The following is an 18218-nucleotide window of genomic DNA, read 5'->3' on the forward strand; positions in this document are numbered from 1 at the left end:
TTTACATCACACTTCCTCGTGATTGGTGGATTGTAAAAGACTGTAACTCCCACAAATGCCTTTGGTGTCTCTGGTCCCCCGTTCGCACTCACTTGATGCAGTCCCAGCAGGTTATCATTTAAGGAGAGAGATAACAGTAGAGAGCTCAGATGATGCTACAAACTACACATTGTCCATGCTTTCCTTTCGCAGATAAACAGTGACAATGTTGATCCAGACAGATGCTTGAGGTCCAGACATATGCATGGTGTTCAACAAACTAATCTGGATAGCTAACTAGCTAGGTTAGCTATCCATCTATCTATTCTAAATTGATTGCAAGGCAAGGTGGTGAATTCAAGTCAATGGCAATTTAATGCATTTGTTCTGTTTTGTAACTAACATGTGGCAATTATAATGGTATTGCCTACTAACGGCTGTGTTTAGATGGTTATCTAGTTGGATCTGTGTATGTTTCAAATCTTCCCTTTACCAATGCAGATTAATTTACCTACACATCCCGTCAGACATGTGTTCACCCTGACTGTTGTTGTTGCTTTCCCGACAGAGAACATGGCAAGAAGAACAAGGATGTGTTTGGCATTTCCTGATATAGTGGTTGTCTGTCTTCTTCTTCTGGTTCGCTTAGTGGAGACAGCCAATGAAGTAGACCCATACAATATTCTTGGAGTGACCAAAAGTGCAAGCCAAACTGAAATCAAGAAAGTGTACAAGCGCCTAATTAGAGAATGGTAAGAACATGACTTACTCTTTCTGTTCTGGGTGTCAGAACTCATATATTTAGCACTAGACTATTGACTGTTTACAACAATGAATGGCCCATTGATGCATTGTCTTTCCTTTATTTCTGTAAGGCATCCTGATAAAAACAAAAATGAAGGCGCTGAAGATATGTTCATCAAGATGACCAAATCTTATGAGGTAAAAGTCTATACAATTTTCGCCAGCATCAAAACTTCAGCAGCCTATTGTTACTTTCTTTTTACGTTAGTTTATTTAGTAAATATTTTATAAATTTTCTTAAAAATGCATTGTTGGTTAAGGGCTTGTAAGTATGCATTTCACGGTAAGGTCTGTTGTATTCGGCGCATGTGACAAATAAAATTAGATTAGAAATGCATTATTCAGAAGGGAATTCCTCACCCTCTGGTAACAATATCCATGTGCTTTCTACCCAAACTCTTTAAGATCTTATCCAACGAGGAGAAAAGGGCCAACTATGACCGGTATGGACAGACTGATAACACCCAGCCGTATGGTCATGGTCACTACGGTCATGACCAATTCTACTTCGATGAGTCCTTCTTCCCCTTCAGCAACAAGGGCAGCCAGGAGTTTGCTGACAGCAAGTACGCTCTGCACTTCAACCAGTATGTGAATGACGTGGTGCCAGACAGCTTCAAAGGATAGTACCTGATCAAAATCACCTCCGACTGGTGCTTCAGCTGTATCCACATTGAGCCAGTCTGGAAAGAGGTTGTTCTGGAGCTGGAGGCCTTGGGTAGGAAATGACGAAATGCATTACACAAATGAAAGTTACTCAACGACTTCACCGTCCATATGACATAATATTACGTTCTAGTAATTTAGCAGACACCATTATCCAGAGCAACATACATTCAGTGCATTCAACTAAAGTAGGTACAATAACCATAGTGAGTCTTTGTATGGCCGATTATGTGTGGTATGTGTTAGGTGTGGGGATTAGTATGGTGGACGTTGGTTATGAGAGACGTCTGGCCAATCACCTCGGTGCTCACCGTACCCCGTCCATACTCGGTGTCATCAAAGGGAAAGTGACCTTCTTCCACTACGCTGTGGTGAAAGGCACCTGAGGCAGTTTGTGGAGGACCTGCTCCCTCAGAGACTGGTTGACAAGGTAAATAACAACAGCAGCAGCAAACATGATTTCGCAAATTCACAATTATTTTTTTGTGTGTGTATGTTTCAGGTTGCAGACAGGAATGACCTTCAATTCCTGAACAGCTGGCATGAGCAGAACAAGCCGCACGTGCTTCTGTTTGACCAAGTGCCTGTAGTCCCACTCTTGTACAAGGTAAGCCATTGTCTAGACTAGTCAGTCTGGCATCAGTTTAAACTACCTCTGAGAGAGCTGGTCTGACTATCACTTATTGACTTCCTCCTGGAACATAGGTCATCGACAACTGATTTCTGATACTTGCTTACAGGTTTTTTTTCTCATCTTCCGTAGCTGACTGCGTTCGCCTATAAGGATTATATTCAGTTTGGGTAGGTGACCAGGGTCTCTCAGATACTCCCAACCTACTGAAACAGTTCAACATTAACACCTACGCCCCCACCATGCTGGTCTTTAAGGAGAGTATAGACAGGCCTGCAGACATTATACAGGTAGTTACTAGACAGTTAACTAGATTTGACGACTTTTCCACCAGACAGTTTAATTGAATCGTTAAATAGCATTTGAATACCCGAGTAGCATCTGTATTACTGATGTTTATTGATTATATGCTGTTTTTGTTGAGGTGACAATTGTTAATTCAGCTGATTAGATTCAGGGCATTTTATTCATATCTCCATGTTGTTGTTCTCTTCTTCTAGGCTAAAGGAATGAAAAAACAAGTCATTGATGCATTCATATAGAACAACAAGTTTCTCCTTGTCCATCAACTGGTGAACCAGAAACTGTTTGATGAGCTTTGTCGTGTGAAGCAGCTCCACCGACGCAGAAAGTGCCCTTTGTGAACTTACAATTTATTTGTGAACATACAATTTCTGCACAGCCAGGTGACATGATTGATTATTTTACTTCTATAATTGAGGTATACACATTTGTGTGTCATGCGGCACTGTAGAAGATTCAGCACACGCTAAAGGTTTTAGTGCTGCAGAACAAACACTAATGTCCCCAAACATCTGCCTTTCAGGTACTGATTCCTGCTGATCACTGGTGATGAGGAGTCCTATACCATAGGAAATCATCTCATTTGCCTATACCAACACTCAGGAGGTGGTGAGATGTGCCTATGCCTACCAAAGACTGCAACAACCACTGTGTGATACTCTGCTGAAGACCAAGGACAGTACACAGCCACCACAGGTGAAGCGCAGTGCCTGGATACAGCCCTTAACCGTGGTTTATGGGCCATATACCACAAATCCCTGAGGTGCCTTATTGCTATTATAAACAGTTTACTTACATAAATAGAACAGTAAACAAGTATTTTTGGGCCATACACGTGGTATATTGTCTGATAGACACACGTCTGAAATGTTGTTTCAGCCAATCAACATCCAGGACCCAAACTACCCTCTTTGTAATGGTGTATATAGTGATACATAGCATTGTACATATAAAATGAGTATTCATATGTGAGTGTTGGGGGGGTTGGCAGAATCCAGCAGTTATAACATATTTATAACCAACCTATCATATCCTTTCTTTTTGCCCCTAGGAGCCTGACGCTCCACTTTTACATTTACATTTAAGTCATTTAGCAGATGCTCTTATCCAGAGCGACTTACAAATTGGTGCGTTCACCTTAAGACATCCAGTGGAACAGCCACTTTACAATAGTGCATCTAAATCTTTCAAGGGGGGTGAGAAGGATTACTTTATCCTATCCTAGGTATTCCTGAAAGAGGTGGGGTTTCAGGTGTCTCCGGAAGGTGGTGATTGACTCCGCTGTCCTGGCGTCGTGAGGGAGTTTGTTCCACCATTGGGGGACCAGAGCAGCGAACAGTTTTGACTGGGCTGCGCGGGAACTGTACTTCCTCAGTGGTAGGGAGGCGAGCAGGCCAGAGGTGGATGAACGCAGTGCCCTTGTTTGGGTGTAGGGCCTGATCAGAGCCTGGAGGTACTGAGGTGCCGTTCCCCTCACAGCTCCGTAGGCAAGCACCATGGTCTTGTAGCGGATGCGAGCTTCAACTGGAAGCCAGTGGAGAGAGCGGAGGAGCGGGGTGACGTGAGAGAACTTGGGAAGGTTGAACACCAGACGGGCTGCGGCGTTCTGGATGAGTTGTAGGGGTTTAATGGCACAGGCAGGGAGCCCAGCCAACAGCGAGTTGCAGTAATCCAGACGGGAGATGACAAGTGCCTGGATTAGGACCTGCGCCGCTTCCTGTGTGAGGCAGGGTCGTACTCTGCGGATGTTGTAGAGCATGAACCTACAAGAACGGGCCACCGCCTTGATGTTAGTTGAGAACGACAGTGTGTTGTCCAGGATCACGCCAAGGTTCTTAGCGCTCTGAGAGGAGGACACAATGGAGTTGTCAACCGTGATGGCGAGATCATGGAACGGGCAGTCCTTCCCCGGGAGGAAGAGCAGCTCCGTCTTGCCGAGGTTCAGCTTGAGGTGGTGATCCGTCATCCACACTGATATGTCTGCCAGACATGCAGAGATGCGATTCGCCACCTGGTCATCAGAAGGGGGAAAGGAGAAGATTAATTGTGTGTCGTCTGCATAGCAATGATAGGAGAGACCATGTGAGGTTATGACAGAGCCAAGTGACTTGGTGTATAGCGAGAATAGGAGAGGGCCTAGAACAGAGCCCTGGGGGACGCCAGTGGTGAGAGCGCGTGGTGAGGAGACAGATTCTCGCCACGCCACCTGGTAGGAGCGACCTGTCAGGTAGGACGCAATCCAAGCGTGGGCCGCGCCGGAGATGCCCAACTCGGAGAGGGTACTTTTCCTTTTTGAACGTGGACAAGCACAGTGCATGGGTGGAGACGCTGCTGGAGTTCACCCAGGATGCCATGCAGATAGACACTGACGAGGACAATGGCGCCCGCCACAAGATAGACTACACGGGCTACATCCTGGCACTCAACGGCCATAAGAAGTACCTCTACCTCTTCAGGCCTGTCTACACCGGGGAGGAAGGACCTGGGGGCGCCACTGGGGGAGGGAGAAGGTCTGGGTCCAGAGAGGACCACCCACCACGCAGGTCTGTGCCCAGGTCCTGCTCCACTGCCACACTGCAGATCCACCACAAACTGGACCACCTGGGGCTGTGGATGGAGAGGCTGATGGAGGGAACCCTTCACAGCTACTACATCCCTGCCTGGCCTGGCCTGGAGAAGATCACCGCCCCCAAATAGGGGGGGGGGAGATAACAGGACGCTTACCGAACATCCTGACTTGTGGGCAAAACTTTTGTGAGGTTTGAAATGAATTACATGCAAAGTCAGGATTCAGGCCTAAATAGACACGTACCAAAGCTATCTGTGTCTAAAAGCCAAGATTCCAAGGTGTCCTCATGGCAATGTATTCAGGGGGAGGTTAATGTATGTTTTGAGTGCATGCACTGGGACATAGTTTGAAGAAATGACTTTCAATAGTGAAGTTGACTTGACTCATTGAGACAACTGGACTACATTCATCTGCCATCTCATGTTCTGCTGGAGTTAGCTAGAGCTGTCTTTTTGGCACTTCAGATATTTATTTCTTACAGAAGTACTTTAAAGTAGGATCGATAGAGGGAGGGTACAGAATATAGTCGATCTAAAAGCAACAACCGTTGAACAATTCCTAGATCACTTACCTTTTGGGATCCCTTCCTCTGCATGCTGTCATAATAGTTACATAGTTATATCTGCTGCTGTTACAACCTCTAGATGAGCTAACTTAATCACTGTGGTCATAAGTAGACTCCTGCCTTTTTAAAACCATCGTCCATGCTATTCATGTATGTAATCTATCAGATTGTGCTCTGATATTAGCTTCACTGTCTCAATGGTGATTGGTCAATTCTGTGAATAGAGACGCATGTCTCTACTAGATCTATTTTGTTCACCATTTTGATCGTTTCCTGAACTTAAGGCTTATTATTGTGCAATATATAATGGAACTATAATGCCTTCCATTTCCCCTGGCAGCTAATATTTCATGTTTATCCTTCTTCATGTAGACATAGGCTAATATTGAAATATATACTAATCATTTTTATTGTGCTTTTTGTTACATGACCAATTGCAAGCTTTTTACATTAGTCTATTTTCCTTTTTATTCTATTTTTTACATCACATAGCCAGTGGCTTCAGTGGGCTCAGTAGGTAAAGCTTGCAACGCCAGGGAACCACTACGAAAAATGTATGCAATCACTACTGTAAGTCGCTCTGGATAAAGGCGTCTGATAAATGACTAAAGTGTATGTAGCAATGATGAAGTGTATGTTGGACGACATTTCATGTGATCTATTTTAGAATAGATAAGGGCAGAGCAAATGCAAATTAAAAAACAATAACTGTGCTTAACCCAATTTATAAGCATTAAACTCTGATATTGTCGTCATGACAATAGTGTAGTTATATTTGGGAAATTTAAATGCTGTACATATTCTACCTTCTACCATGTTATCTGTACATATTCTACCTTCTACCATGTTATCTGTACATATTCTACCTTCTACCATGTTATCTACATGTTCTACCTTCTACCATGTTATCTGTACATATTCTACCTTCTACCATGTTATCTGTACATATTCTACCTTCTACCATGTTATCTGTACATATTCCACCTTCTACCATGTTATCTGTACATATTCTACCTTCTACCATGTTATCTACATGTTCTACCTTCTACCATGTTATCTGTACATATTCTACCTTCTACCATGTTATCTGTACATAGTCTACCTTCTACCATGTTATCTGTACATATTCTACCTTCTACCATGTTATCTGTACATATTCTACCTTCTACCATGTTATCTGTACATATTCTACCTTCTACCATGTTATCTGTACATAGTCTACCTTCTACCATGTTATCTGTACATAGTCTACCTTCTACCATGTTATCTGTACATATATTATCATACTATAATATATAAAATGACTTTTTACATGCATTTTATAATAACATGGTCATATCATTCATCAATACTGTTGTTTATTTGATTATAGACATGTTTTTGTTACAAAATCACTATACTAATAACCCTGGTACAATGTTGACAAAATAAATGTATCTGATTTGCAGATGTCTCAGAGGTTCTGCTACAGTGCATATCCTCTCGCTGTGTGTAAATAAATGCTTTATGTTCATATGTTGCAGAGACATTCTATTTTTCTGCCTTACCAGTCCTTGTTTGGTGTGATATGGTCACACTGGTGATTAACCTCTGATTACATATTGAATCTGTTCAGTACCAGTGCTATTCTTTTGATTAAGTATGTGCAGAACCTCGTCACATAATTAGTCATAATATTTTGTCTTTGGAAGGACACACATCATTTCAAAGAGCAGGTTGGCGGCAGTCAGTGCTGTATTGCCTGCAAAAACAAAAACATGTGTGTTTGAAATTATACTCAAAGTAAAACAGATGATTCAATGTGACACAGAGTCATGATAAGTACAGTACCTGTGGTGTCATAGGGTGGGGACACCTCCACTAAATCACACCCCACCAGGTTTAGGCCATGGCAGCCCCGGATGATTTCTAGTCCCTGGGTGTCACACACACAAAGAGGAAAACATAACACCACCCTCTGTGTCAGCAGCTGCCTCCATCTCATATCTGTATTATAACACAGTAACAACTAAATATTCTACCAAATGTCTGTAAAAACCACTAAAACAAAGTCAGGTATTTCCTTACTTGTATGGATGTGAGGCCTGCAATCTCTGGTGTGCCTGTTCCAGGGGCGAAGGCTGGGTCTAAAGCATCGATATCAAAGCTGAGGTAGACTGGACCCGTCCCCATCTGAGTCCGAACCGCAGCCATGAGAGGAACCAGGGACTTGAACCAACACTCCTCCACCTGAACCACACGGAATCCCTACAGAGCATATACACACACACCGAGCGCGAGAGAACATACGGAGAGAGAACATACACACACCGAGAGAGAACACATACACACATTTATTTTTGTCCTACACACTTTTCTGTAGTTGGTAATCAGACTTAGGTGCGTAACGGGCTTTGCAGGTGTGGTTCCCTTGCGAGCGCTGAATAAATGTAATTCAACTGCTGAAAACCCTCTCAATTGCTGGCGAACAAATTTTCTTGTGGTTTTCATTCAATAGGGTTTTCAGTACATTTATCTTAAGCCATCCCTTTAAATACACTGTACCTTTCATTTGAATTTTGTCGACAGACTAGAACACATTGAGAGAACGGGTTCTGAATATAGGGATCAATGAAAGAAAACCATCTAAATAAATAAATATTCATCTCCGTTTCAACACCAACTGGTAAATTTAAAAAAATACTCTGATCTTATAGATTACTTAGGCACATTTTTGGGTTAGGAAAGTATGTTTGAATCATTTAATATATTGCGCATGAAATATATTGATGAATCAAAAATACAGTGGTTTGATTCATTCTGAAAATTGCCACATTCAGTTCTTTAACCCATGGTATTGTTGGAAGATTAGTGTATATACATTTATAATAGGGGGAATAGTGTACAATAGTAGGCTACACCCTCATCTATTGCCTGCACTAACCATGGAACTGTGTGATGACAGCCAAGTATTGCACCGTGTGTCGGGTTCAAACTGTTAGGGCTCGGTCTGTGCTCCGCTCCATAACAATTTAATTCATCTTTCATTTTTTATAGTATCAACTGTTACTAATAGAGCCCCACAGTGGAGGTGTCATAATATCCATAGAACCTAGTGGTCAAACAGGGAAATGGTTCCAATAGTTTTTCCACCATTTCTATAGGGGATTTTAGAAACACTTCAAATAAGGGTTGTGTTTTGTGTAGGCTTAACCTGGTGTGACGTTTTGATAACCATGTAAATCTCTCTAGGATGTGACTTTTTTTAATCAATTTATTCAGCTCTATTTACTCTCAGATTCGAAAATGTTAATTAGCATCAAAGTAGATGTCATGCAAGACTACAAATCCCTGCAAGCTCCTGCATGACACCTTTGCTAACAGGTATTGTGTCAATTTAAAACTTGCACAAGACAGTTCACAGAATTGTCCATTTAAAGAAATGTAGACAATTTATTAATTACTAAATTTAGCTTACATTAGAGATCATTACCTTTGACTCGATTGAACAGTCTTGTCCAGATCATCATGGCATTTAAAGTTTTTTATAATAGCCACATTAGCAGCTAATTAGTGTTTCATTTTGGGGGGGTAAATACAGGTGAAAATATTGATAGAAGTCACCTTGTCCTAGAGACTTTTACACAGTTATCAAAATGTCATGCTAGGGTAAGCCTACCCAAAACACAGCCCTTATTTTGAGTGTTTCTAAAATCTAATGTGGAAAAACAATTGGAACCATTTCCCTGTTAGACCACTAGGTTTTATGGGTATTATGACTATTACTGTGGTACTCTATTATCCTCAGCAACGTGGTGTTTACAGAGGAAACAAATGAAGGTAAACAAAACTATGGAATTAAATTGAATGATAATGTAGGATATACCAACTGAAGAGAACTTCGCAGTTGAATATGAGTTATTAGGCCTACTGATAGTGTTATTTAAAATGATAGAAATAGGAAATGGGGTAGCCTATAATTAAGACCTTCGAGAGTGCACATAGCTGCAAGTTATAAGGCTGTACAATTGAAATTCTGGAAAATGGCACAGCATTTCATAAACTTTACTGTGGGAAAGTTCATATGCTCAGTTTGCTGCCATATGACTGGTTTCACATTTGTCTGCAGGTCAAATGTATCTAAAACAAGTGTCATTTATATTTGCAATTCCCTTATCCAAACAGAGTACTTATTTAACTAGCACTTAGCACACAGCTCTTATGAAATTGTAAATTAAAGTGCATGGAGAAGTGTTATATCTATCGGGAATTAAGTCAAGATCAGAATACAGCGTTTCTGTAGACACAACTCCGCCACGCCCTCAATTCAAGGTCAGAATACACAGAGAGAACAAAATGCATAAAAAGGGAATAACGTTCCATTTACGTGCAGTTAACTCAGGCCGGAATCGGGGCCATAGAGAGATATTTTAATCATATATGTTTATTATTTGACCTATTTTTTTTACTTTTGTGAATGTTTCTGTCCCCCTTAGGTGAGGACAACCTCTACGCACAGTGAAGTGAGTACCTGTGCTCGGCTCCACTCATAGGCATCAGGTGAGTAACCTGTACCACGCAGGCCTATCTGGACGACCCTCTTGCAGTCTAGCAGGCCCTCCTCCACACAGCGCCTGAAGGGTGTCCCGTGGCCAATCTTCTCCCCCAGGACCACGTCACTTGTGTCGGCATGAGCATCCACATGGATGAGACCCACAGGGCCGTGTCTAACAAACACGGGATACAAATGTACTGTTTCACAAAGATCGATTCCGCCCAGTCCTGTACCAAAAATTGAGCTGAACAGAGATTCTCCATTGAAAGGTCATTTTTTTAACCAAATCACAAAAATGTATGTTTAAATGGCATGTTATTGAAGTGTTCAGACACTTTTTTTGCCAGTTCACTTGGTTTGAGAAAATTACCCGACCGGCAATAGACTTCCTCAGGCTAATTCCGCAGTATCGGGGCAGTGATGAAACATGAACAAAGGCTCCAGAAACACCCACATAGGTCCTTTTAGAAACTGAAATGCTCTCAGTATAGTGATGCAGGTCATTAAATGTTGTACAAATTGTGTCATTGCGAACTTCTGCCAATTTACATTCCATGATGTTGGACTTGAACGATACTTTTTGCAAGCATGGACGTACTTTCTATCAGCACAATGGGGGACAAGAAAACAGTTGCATGCTCGCACACCGATACTGCAGAACGAGCACGAGGAAGTCTATCCATGGTGGGGTAAGTTTCTCAGAACCAAGTGAAATTGCAAAAAAAAGTGAACACTTCTAAAACATGCATTGACATGTATTTTTATTTTTTGCAAACCTCTCCTTTAATATGTCCAGGAAACTGGCCCTGAAAGTATTCTAGTTATTCTGGCATTTTTACAAATGTAGGGCTACTGATACACTACTTACTTCTCAGCAACTGCTTGGAGAATAGGGTATGCTATGGTGTGATCACCACCTGTTAAAAGACCGAATAAAATGTAGCCTATCCAGTTAAACACACACCTTAACGTTAGTGTGTCATGCCAACACTTTGTAACAGTAACCTTTGTACTATAGTTGTCAGGAAGGTTCATAAGCAGGGCAAAGATGAACCATTCAACGTTAGCATAAATGTGTGACAAGGAGAAAGAAGAAGCAGGTGTTGTTTTGAGGCACATCTGAAAGGAATATCGATCACTGTTGAAATGTAGTTAGTAGGCATTTGCTATAATGTCCAAAATCCCTTTCCTCACATCTCAGATTGCATAGTGTAGAAATGGGTGCTCCTCCTCACCCATAGTAAGGGGGATACAGCCCGTGGCCAGGATTGTATGGTAGGCTTCCCGGATTCGTCTGCAGGTGTCCTTTAGGTCATACACGTTGACGTTGACGTCCCCAATATCAGCAACCATCAGCGACTCATAGGGGGCTGCCCGGGTGCCACTGTTGTAGGCCCTCAACATGGCCGACTCTGCTCTGATCTGACGGGGGCCAAATCTGTAAAGGACCATGCATGGTCCTACTTTTAAATAACATTGGTTGTAACACGCAGAATTAGTTTGACACATGCTGTCAACTGATCAACCACTAGATTAATTCATAAATTAAATGTGTACATTATACTACAATTTATAAATATGACTCTCAATTTGTTAAAGAAAATAAAAGGTAAAAATGCACATCTACTGCAAATGTGATAATGGATTTCAAATAAATTAGTACAGCCTGCTATGCTCGTACGAGTACAGTACAGTATTTGCATAGATCAGGCAGTGCAGAAGTAGGCTACCTTGCCCCAGGTCGGTTGGAAGTACCAGTATCGATTGGAACACCAACAAATGCTGCATCAAGTCCATCTGCGGTCTCTTGGTAAGGTAACTTGCCCATTGTAGCAATTCCAGAGACCCTCGCTACAGATTCGGCGCTCGGAGGGACATTGTAGCGCTTTCCTGAGCAAAGTCGTGTAGGGGTGATACATGGACGTCGCCTGTCAAGTGTCTTGTTGCACACTGCTGACACTTCCGAAAAAGTATCGGTAATTCTTATGCATGACCGCCGTAACGTTCCCAGAATGTCAATTCGACTCGTTTTCAAAAGAGACAGCATACTTTCAATAGATATAACAGCGTAGTGGTTGGCGACTTTTGATTTCAGCTTCTGGATTCCAGGGCTTGTTTTTTGGGGTTGGGTTTACAATTCCACAGATCTATTAAGTACAAGGATTGACTCGACAGAAAATTGGCAAGTGTTTTGACCTATGCTTTCATCATGTTCATATGATTGGAGATCTGTGCACAGTCAGATCTCTCTGACAGGCAAATAAGTTCTAGGCAATAAAAGGGGGTGATGGGAAATACATTTTATTTATCAGCGTACAATCTTTGCTAGATAATGAAATACATTATTATTTTGCTATCAACGCTAGGGACTCAAGGAAACACCAAGTTCAAACACTAACACTTTATTATAATCTTTGGATATGTCGTTTACACTACATCCAGTGTTTATTAAAAACATTCTCACAATTAAAAATGTAGCTTCACAAAGTGTTTGTTGTCAGAGACAAAACTCATTCTGTAATTTTTATAGGACTATATTCTAAAATGTCCCATGAATCAATTTTTGCATGCATGGACTTTCATTTGATTTAAATAAAGGACTTAACTCAAAATGTGAAGTACAGTGATCTGGTATTGCTATTAAATCTGAACTGATGTTCTGCTACATAACCATCTGGAAATATGTAGATGCTTTATCATATCATCCTTGACATACAGTAAATACATTGACTACCTCGTGGTCTTAGTCAAAAACACACTCAGAGGCTATGGAATAGTCTATATGAGACCGTAGTGATGTAACTCAGGTAAGATGTGATGATTTGGAAAATACACAAACCAAACAAAGGGGTAAACCTCAAGCATGTCATTGACCAGGTCCAAACTGGACATAAAGTGCAAAAATTACCCAAATAAAATTCAACCCACTAACATATGGAGTCTAGTCTTAGCATTAATTAAAAAGTGCTTATATATGTTTCCTGAAAGCTCTATAGACAGGGGTGGAAATGGGGAGAGAAACTATTTTGATTTTATATGGGTGGGTTCCCACAAATTCACAGTGACATTTTTTATTCCATTTTCCATCCCTGGCACTACGTTCACCTACATTCAAACTCAACGGGTTAGACCAGAGTTACACATATATGTCTCTGGGTTAGACTGAGAGGACCTAAAGCGACATGATGCTGGCTCTGCCCTGTTCTCGTCCGTACATGAGGAAGCTGACAGCCAATCGGAGGTCTTCCAGGTCCAGGTTAGACAGGAAGCACCTCTGTAGCTCCGCCTCCACCGAGCTCCCACTGGGGCCGCAGCCCCTCAGGAGCACCACAGCAGACTGGCACAGCAGCCAATCAGCTAGCTTCTTCATACCAGCGCTGTCCTTATTGGCAAGGGCACACCTTCCCCAGAGGCTCAGATGCAGCATGTTGGCAGCCACTCTGGCACTGGGGCGCTGCAGAATAAATAACAATAGGAGCATGGGATTCTCTGATGGTGATTAGTATTGGAAGTCATTATGTACACTAAGCCCTTACGTAGTGAATGGAGTACTGCATAATGAACAACTTCAACTTGTTTCTCACAAAAATACTCTGAGAATCCCTGAGAAATGTGTAAATAATTTTTAACATACCCTTCAATGAAGTGATGGCCATATAATCTAATTCAATTCCTTACTAGACTCTGTACCTTATTGGGGTTCCTACGCAGAAGCAGCTTGACGACAAGTTGCATGTCAGCAGATACACAGGCAGGCAGGGCAGGAAGCTGGATCTCCTGGAAATTCCTGCTGTCCAGTCCACCTGCTCCATAGAACGGGTTGGCCTGGCCAAATATCTCATAAGAAATGGTCCCGACAGCCCATGCATCTGCCTTGCTGTAATTGATAACCACACCCTGCCCAGGAACTGCAGTGACCACCTATAGAGAGATAGAGGTGTATTTTAATCCCAAAATCAGGAAAATGTTTCCATTTATGTTAACAGTCAGTCACAAGAGACAATGCTTGCATGAATCTTGATTGTATAGGTTGTTGTTTTCTATTTCTCTGATGATAGGAGCTTACCTCAGGTGCCATCAGGCAGGAGTTGCCTCCTCTGTTCACCCACATAGTGTTGAAGGGTAGTTGGAGACTAGAGTCACTCTGAGCCAAACAGCAGCCGAAGTCTGTTATTACCAGGCGGGGGCAGCCCTCTGAACAATAGAGATGCCAAATAGCAATAGGATTATTTGATTACAACTAATATGATAAGCATTAATGAATTAATTAGTATCACATGCCATGTAAATATGTTCATTTGAGTTTGGAGAGAGAAAAAACATCAAGACAGAATTCTGACCATATCTTTTGTCAAATTAATTTCATATTTAACTTTTTTTTTTTTAAAACATGGCAAAGCTTAATGACACTCAAGATACCATGCATGAGCTTGCCCTGTTGCTCTCTCTGACCTGAGTCAAACTCCAGGAGCACGTTGTCTGATTTAAGGTCCCTGTGAGCGATGCCCTGTCTGTACAGGTGGTCGACCCCCTCTAGCAGCTGCAGCACCATCAGAGAGCCCTCTCTCCTGCTGGGCACGTTCGCCTCCAGGTACTGACGCAGGGTGCATGGGTAACTATGGAAAAAGGGTGAGGAAAGATCAGGATACACTAGGTTAGGTGAACAAATAACTACTGGGATGGACAAATCTGCACACAAAATGGTCCGGTCTGGAAAAAAAACAAATGCTTTTTAGTCCAAGAGTTGACTGTCAGAAATGTTATAGGAAGAGAGACTGTAGACTCCTGTAACAACAACTTTATTATAAGATTAGCAAAAATGAAGCAATCAACCATTACCAAGAATGGTTCAGAGTTGAAAGCTTAAACAGTCAGGTTTCTGCTTTTATAGAAAAAGTACAACCTCTGGTCTACGTGGCAGTTTAGCAGATGTGTGGAAACAGGCGGAACAGTGTAAAAGGCGATTGGTTTGTCTGTGCAGATTAAGATAGCCCCAGGTTGATAGCACGAGGGCTCAACCGTTTAACTGTGTTTTGTCACAGTTCACATTATAATGTGCTCCTTCCTGCAAGGTTCCACACAGCTGACTTCCTGCAGATAGTAAACCCCACGGATGTCTCACATTCTGCAGCCGCACCTAAACGGATCTTAGCTAAGTCACACAAAGACAAGTTTGTATCAGGTTAGAAAAAACACTAGCATATAACAAGAGATTATTCTTTAAGCAGTGAAACACAGGATTGCATGACTAATTGTGTAATTTTCCATGACACAAGTTAAGCTGGGGCTGGGACACTGAGATACAGAATGGATGTGGGAGAATGATCCTTACTTCTTCATGACCAGGAACAGAGTACGGTTGTTGCCCAGGCCCTCAGGGTTGAGTCTGGCTGGCAGGACATCAGGGTACTCCTCCTGGGCACCGGGTAGAAGGGGTACGTCCGCTGTGAATGCCCGGAACACCCTGATCACATTGGGGTGGGCAGAAACCCTCTTGGGCACTTCCCCAAAATACCTGCAAAACAGAGCAACGGAAATGAAACTTGCAATGCACTCTCTTGATGCATGGCAAAACACTCAAAATATGTTGGGCTATTTTGTGTCTATTGAAAGTAAATTGATGCTATGACTGACTGCTGATACTAACCCATTTAGTGCAATCTGTTCCTCTTTTTCCTGTTTCATGGCAAGAGGGCCTGCAGGGACCAGCTCCTGGGACATGGATCTCAGAATAGCCTCGCTTGATGAACCAGCCTGCAGGGGAACAGGGAAGACCGTCTCATTACTATGCCAATTGCACACTGTACATAGCCTATATTCTACAGTAATATCTATTTTTCTTTTAAGTAACACTCTCCCTATGCCCCAATAATCTGTCATTTTTTTCTGAAGTGTAGATTGGTGTAAGAATGGGCTAGACTGTTTCCACCAAATTTCTTAAACCAGTCCTTTCACTTTAAATCCATGAAGGAAAGTGAACAAGTGCAAACTTCGGGGGAAAAGGACATTATCTTGACAGACACCCACCCCAAAGTTCCACATCATCTTGACAGCTAGAGGATAGATGCCCAGAGAGCTGGAGGGGCTCCTCAGAGACCCAGTGGCCACCTCTCCATCTTCACTGGGCTGGTCATTTAGGGAACACCGGTCACTCTCCCTGTCCCTGGGCACAGATAATGGTGCCACAGCTTCATACACTGCAGCGTTGGAGCCTTTTCCTATCTGCTTCCCAATAACGTAGTCCTCCAGCTTGTAGCCCGAGGTGAAACACTTGAGTGGACTGCAGTACTTCTTCTTGGTAAACACAGCCTTTAGAAAAGAGGTGAAATTTAGTCCTTTTAGATTAAATAACACATTTTTATTAACGTTATTAAATTATTAGATATGTAATTATTATTTTATTTGACTAAATGTAATATTTAAATGTGATATTCCTGTCCAGACTAAAGATAAAAACTGATGATGACTCACAAAAATGCCTTTTTTCAACATATCAATAAAATATTTCACATTGTTGATTGCTAGCACTTTGTTGTCAACATCCATGTTGTTTACCTGGATTTCCTGGCATGTCGCAGCACTCCTTCGATCATCATCGAGCTGTTTTTCGATCAACCCCACACCGAGACCGAAAGCCAGAAACACAGCTCTGTTTCTTGGCGAGCCGCTGCCCCCAAACCTCCTGAAACCACCGGACTGCAGTTGTGCTGCAAGACCCCTCAACGACATGCGGAAATATCGGTACCGAACTGGCAGGAAAGTCTGAGGCTGAACGGTGCGGGCCGGTTGGCCTACACGAAGACGCTCACCTCGGAACTTTGCTGCAAGTCGACCAGCAGGTTTGAGACCTAGCTGGATAACCGACCGTCCCAACTCCACCCCACGGCTAATGGCATGTTTTACAGACATGCTTTACCAAAAATGGTAAGTTTCGCTTTGTTTTTACTTTCTCCGTCAGTCCTCGTCGTTGATAACGTTACACAACTTCTTCTTCGTTGAGGTTTAACGGCGGTTGTTATCCAATAAATGTTGCATTACCGCCATCTACTCGACTGGAGTACAACTCCCGTATACTGCTCCGCTATTTAAATTGTCACATACACATGGTTAACATATGTTATTGCGCGTGTAGCGAAATGCTTGTGCTTCTAGCTCCGAAGGTGCAGCAATATCTAACAAGTAATCTAACAATTCCACAACAACTACATAATACACACAAATCTAAGTAAATGGATGGAATAAGAATATGTACATATAAATATATGGATGGGCCATGACAGACCGGCATAGACCGTATAAAATACAGTATATTCATGTTGGATGAATAGTGCAAGATATGTAAACATCATTATTAAAGTGGCATTAATAAAGTGACTAGTGATCCATTTGTTAGAGTGGCTAATGATTTAAAGTCTGTATGTAGGCAGCAGCCTCTCTGTGTTAGTGATGGCTCTTTAACAGTCTGATGGCATTGAGATAGAAGCTATTTTTCAGTCTTTTGGTCCCAGCTTTGATCCACCTGTAGTGACCTCGCCTTCTGGATGGTAGCGGGGTGAACAGGCAGTGGCTCAGGTGGTTGTTGCCCTTGATGATCCTTTTGGCCTTCCTGTGACATCGGGTGCTGTAGGTGTCCTGGAGGGCAGGTAGTTTGCCCCCGGTGATGTGTTGTGGAGACCGCACCACCCTCTGGAGAGCCCTGCGGTTATGGGCTGTGCAGTTGCCATACCAGGCGGTGATACAGCCGACAGGATGCTCTGAATTGTGCATCTGTAGAAGTTAGTGAGGGTTTTAGGTGACAAGCTAAATTTCCTCAGCCTCCTGAGGTTGAAGAGGCGCTGTTGCACCTCCTTCACCTCACTGTCTATGTGGGTGGACCATTTCAGTTTGTCTGTGATGTGTACTCTGAGGAACTTTCCAAGTGCTATTTAGTCACCCCTCAGGTCAACAACCTGAAAGGATGGGACACCATTACTTAAAACACCCTGTAACTCTTCTGATGTCAAGTCTCGCACACCCAAATACCTCTCTGAAGCTGCCACCACAACCTCTATTTTCTGCGACTTACGTTCCCTCCCTGCAGTACATACAGTTGGTAACCATTGCTATAAATCCAATCTTACTCAAACATATGACTTGTTGCCCTATCCCTCTGTACTGGTACAGTTCT

General features: G+C 42.5%; 2 protein-coding genes and 1 pseudogene across 2 annotated transcripts; 1 reads left to right on the forward strand and 2 right to left on the reverse strand.

The window, feature by feature from the left end:
• The first annotated feature begins 69 nt into the window (after positions 1 to 69).
• On the forward strand, positions 70 to 7030 carry LOC115132643 (dnaJ homolog subfamily C member 16-like; annotated as a pseudogene).
• agmat (agmatinase (putative)) lies at positions 6859 to 12185 on the reverse strand. Its single transcript, XM_029665050.2, has 7 exons — positions 11782 to 12185; positions 11287 to 11489; positions 10920 to 10968; positions 10028 to 10223; positions 7585 to 7764; positions 7348 to 7432; positions 6859 to 7258 (listed from the first exon to the last, which is right to left on the reverse strand). The coding sequence occupies exons 1-7, from the start codon at positions 12096 to 12098 to the stop codon at positions 7182 to 7184; spliced, it is 1107 nt and encodes a 368-aa protein (XP_029520910.2). The 5' UTR covers positions 12099 to 12185; the 3' UTR covers positions 6859 to 7181.
• Positions 12186 to 12437: 252 nt separating this feature from the next.
• Positions 12438 to 17072, reverse strand: pink1 (PTEN induced kinase 1). The gene is made up of 8 exons (XM_029665049.2): positions 16607 to 17072; positions 16079 to 16360; positions 15699 to 15805; positions 15384 to 15566; positions 14504 to 14667; positions 14118 to 14245; positions 13742 to 13972; positions 12438 to 13505 (listed from the first exon to the last, which is right to left on the reverse strand). Exons 1-8 carry the CDS (start codon positions 16958 to 16960, stop codon positions 13224 to 13226), a joined length of 1731 nt encoding a protein of 576 aa, XP_029520909.1. The 5' UTR covers positions 16961 to 17072; the 3' UTR covers positions 12438 to 13223.
• Between the last annotated feature and the right edge of the window lie 1146 nt (positions 17073 to 18218).

Source organism: Oncorhynchus nerka, linkage group LG7, assembly GCF_034236695.1.
Source record: "Oncorhynchus nerka isolate Pitt River linkage group LG7, Oner_Uvic_2.0, whole genome shotgun sequence".
NCBI classification, from domain to species: Eukaryota; Metazoa; Chordata; class Actinopteri; order Salmoniformes; family Salmonidae; genus Oncorhynchus; species Oncorhynchus nerka.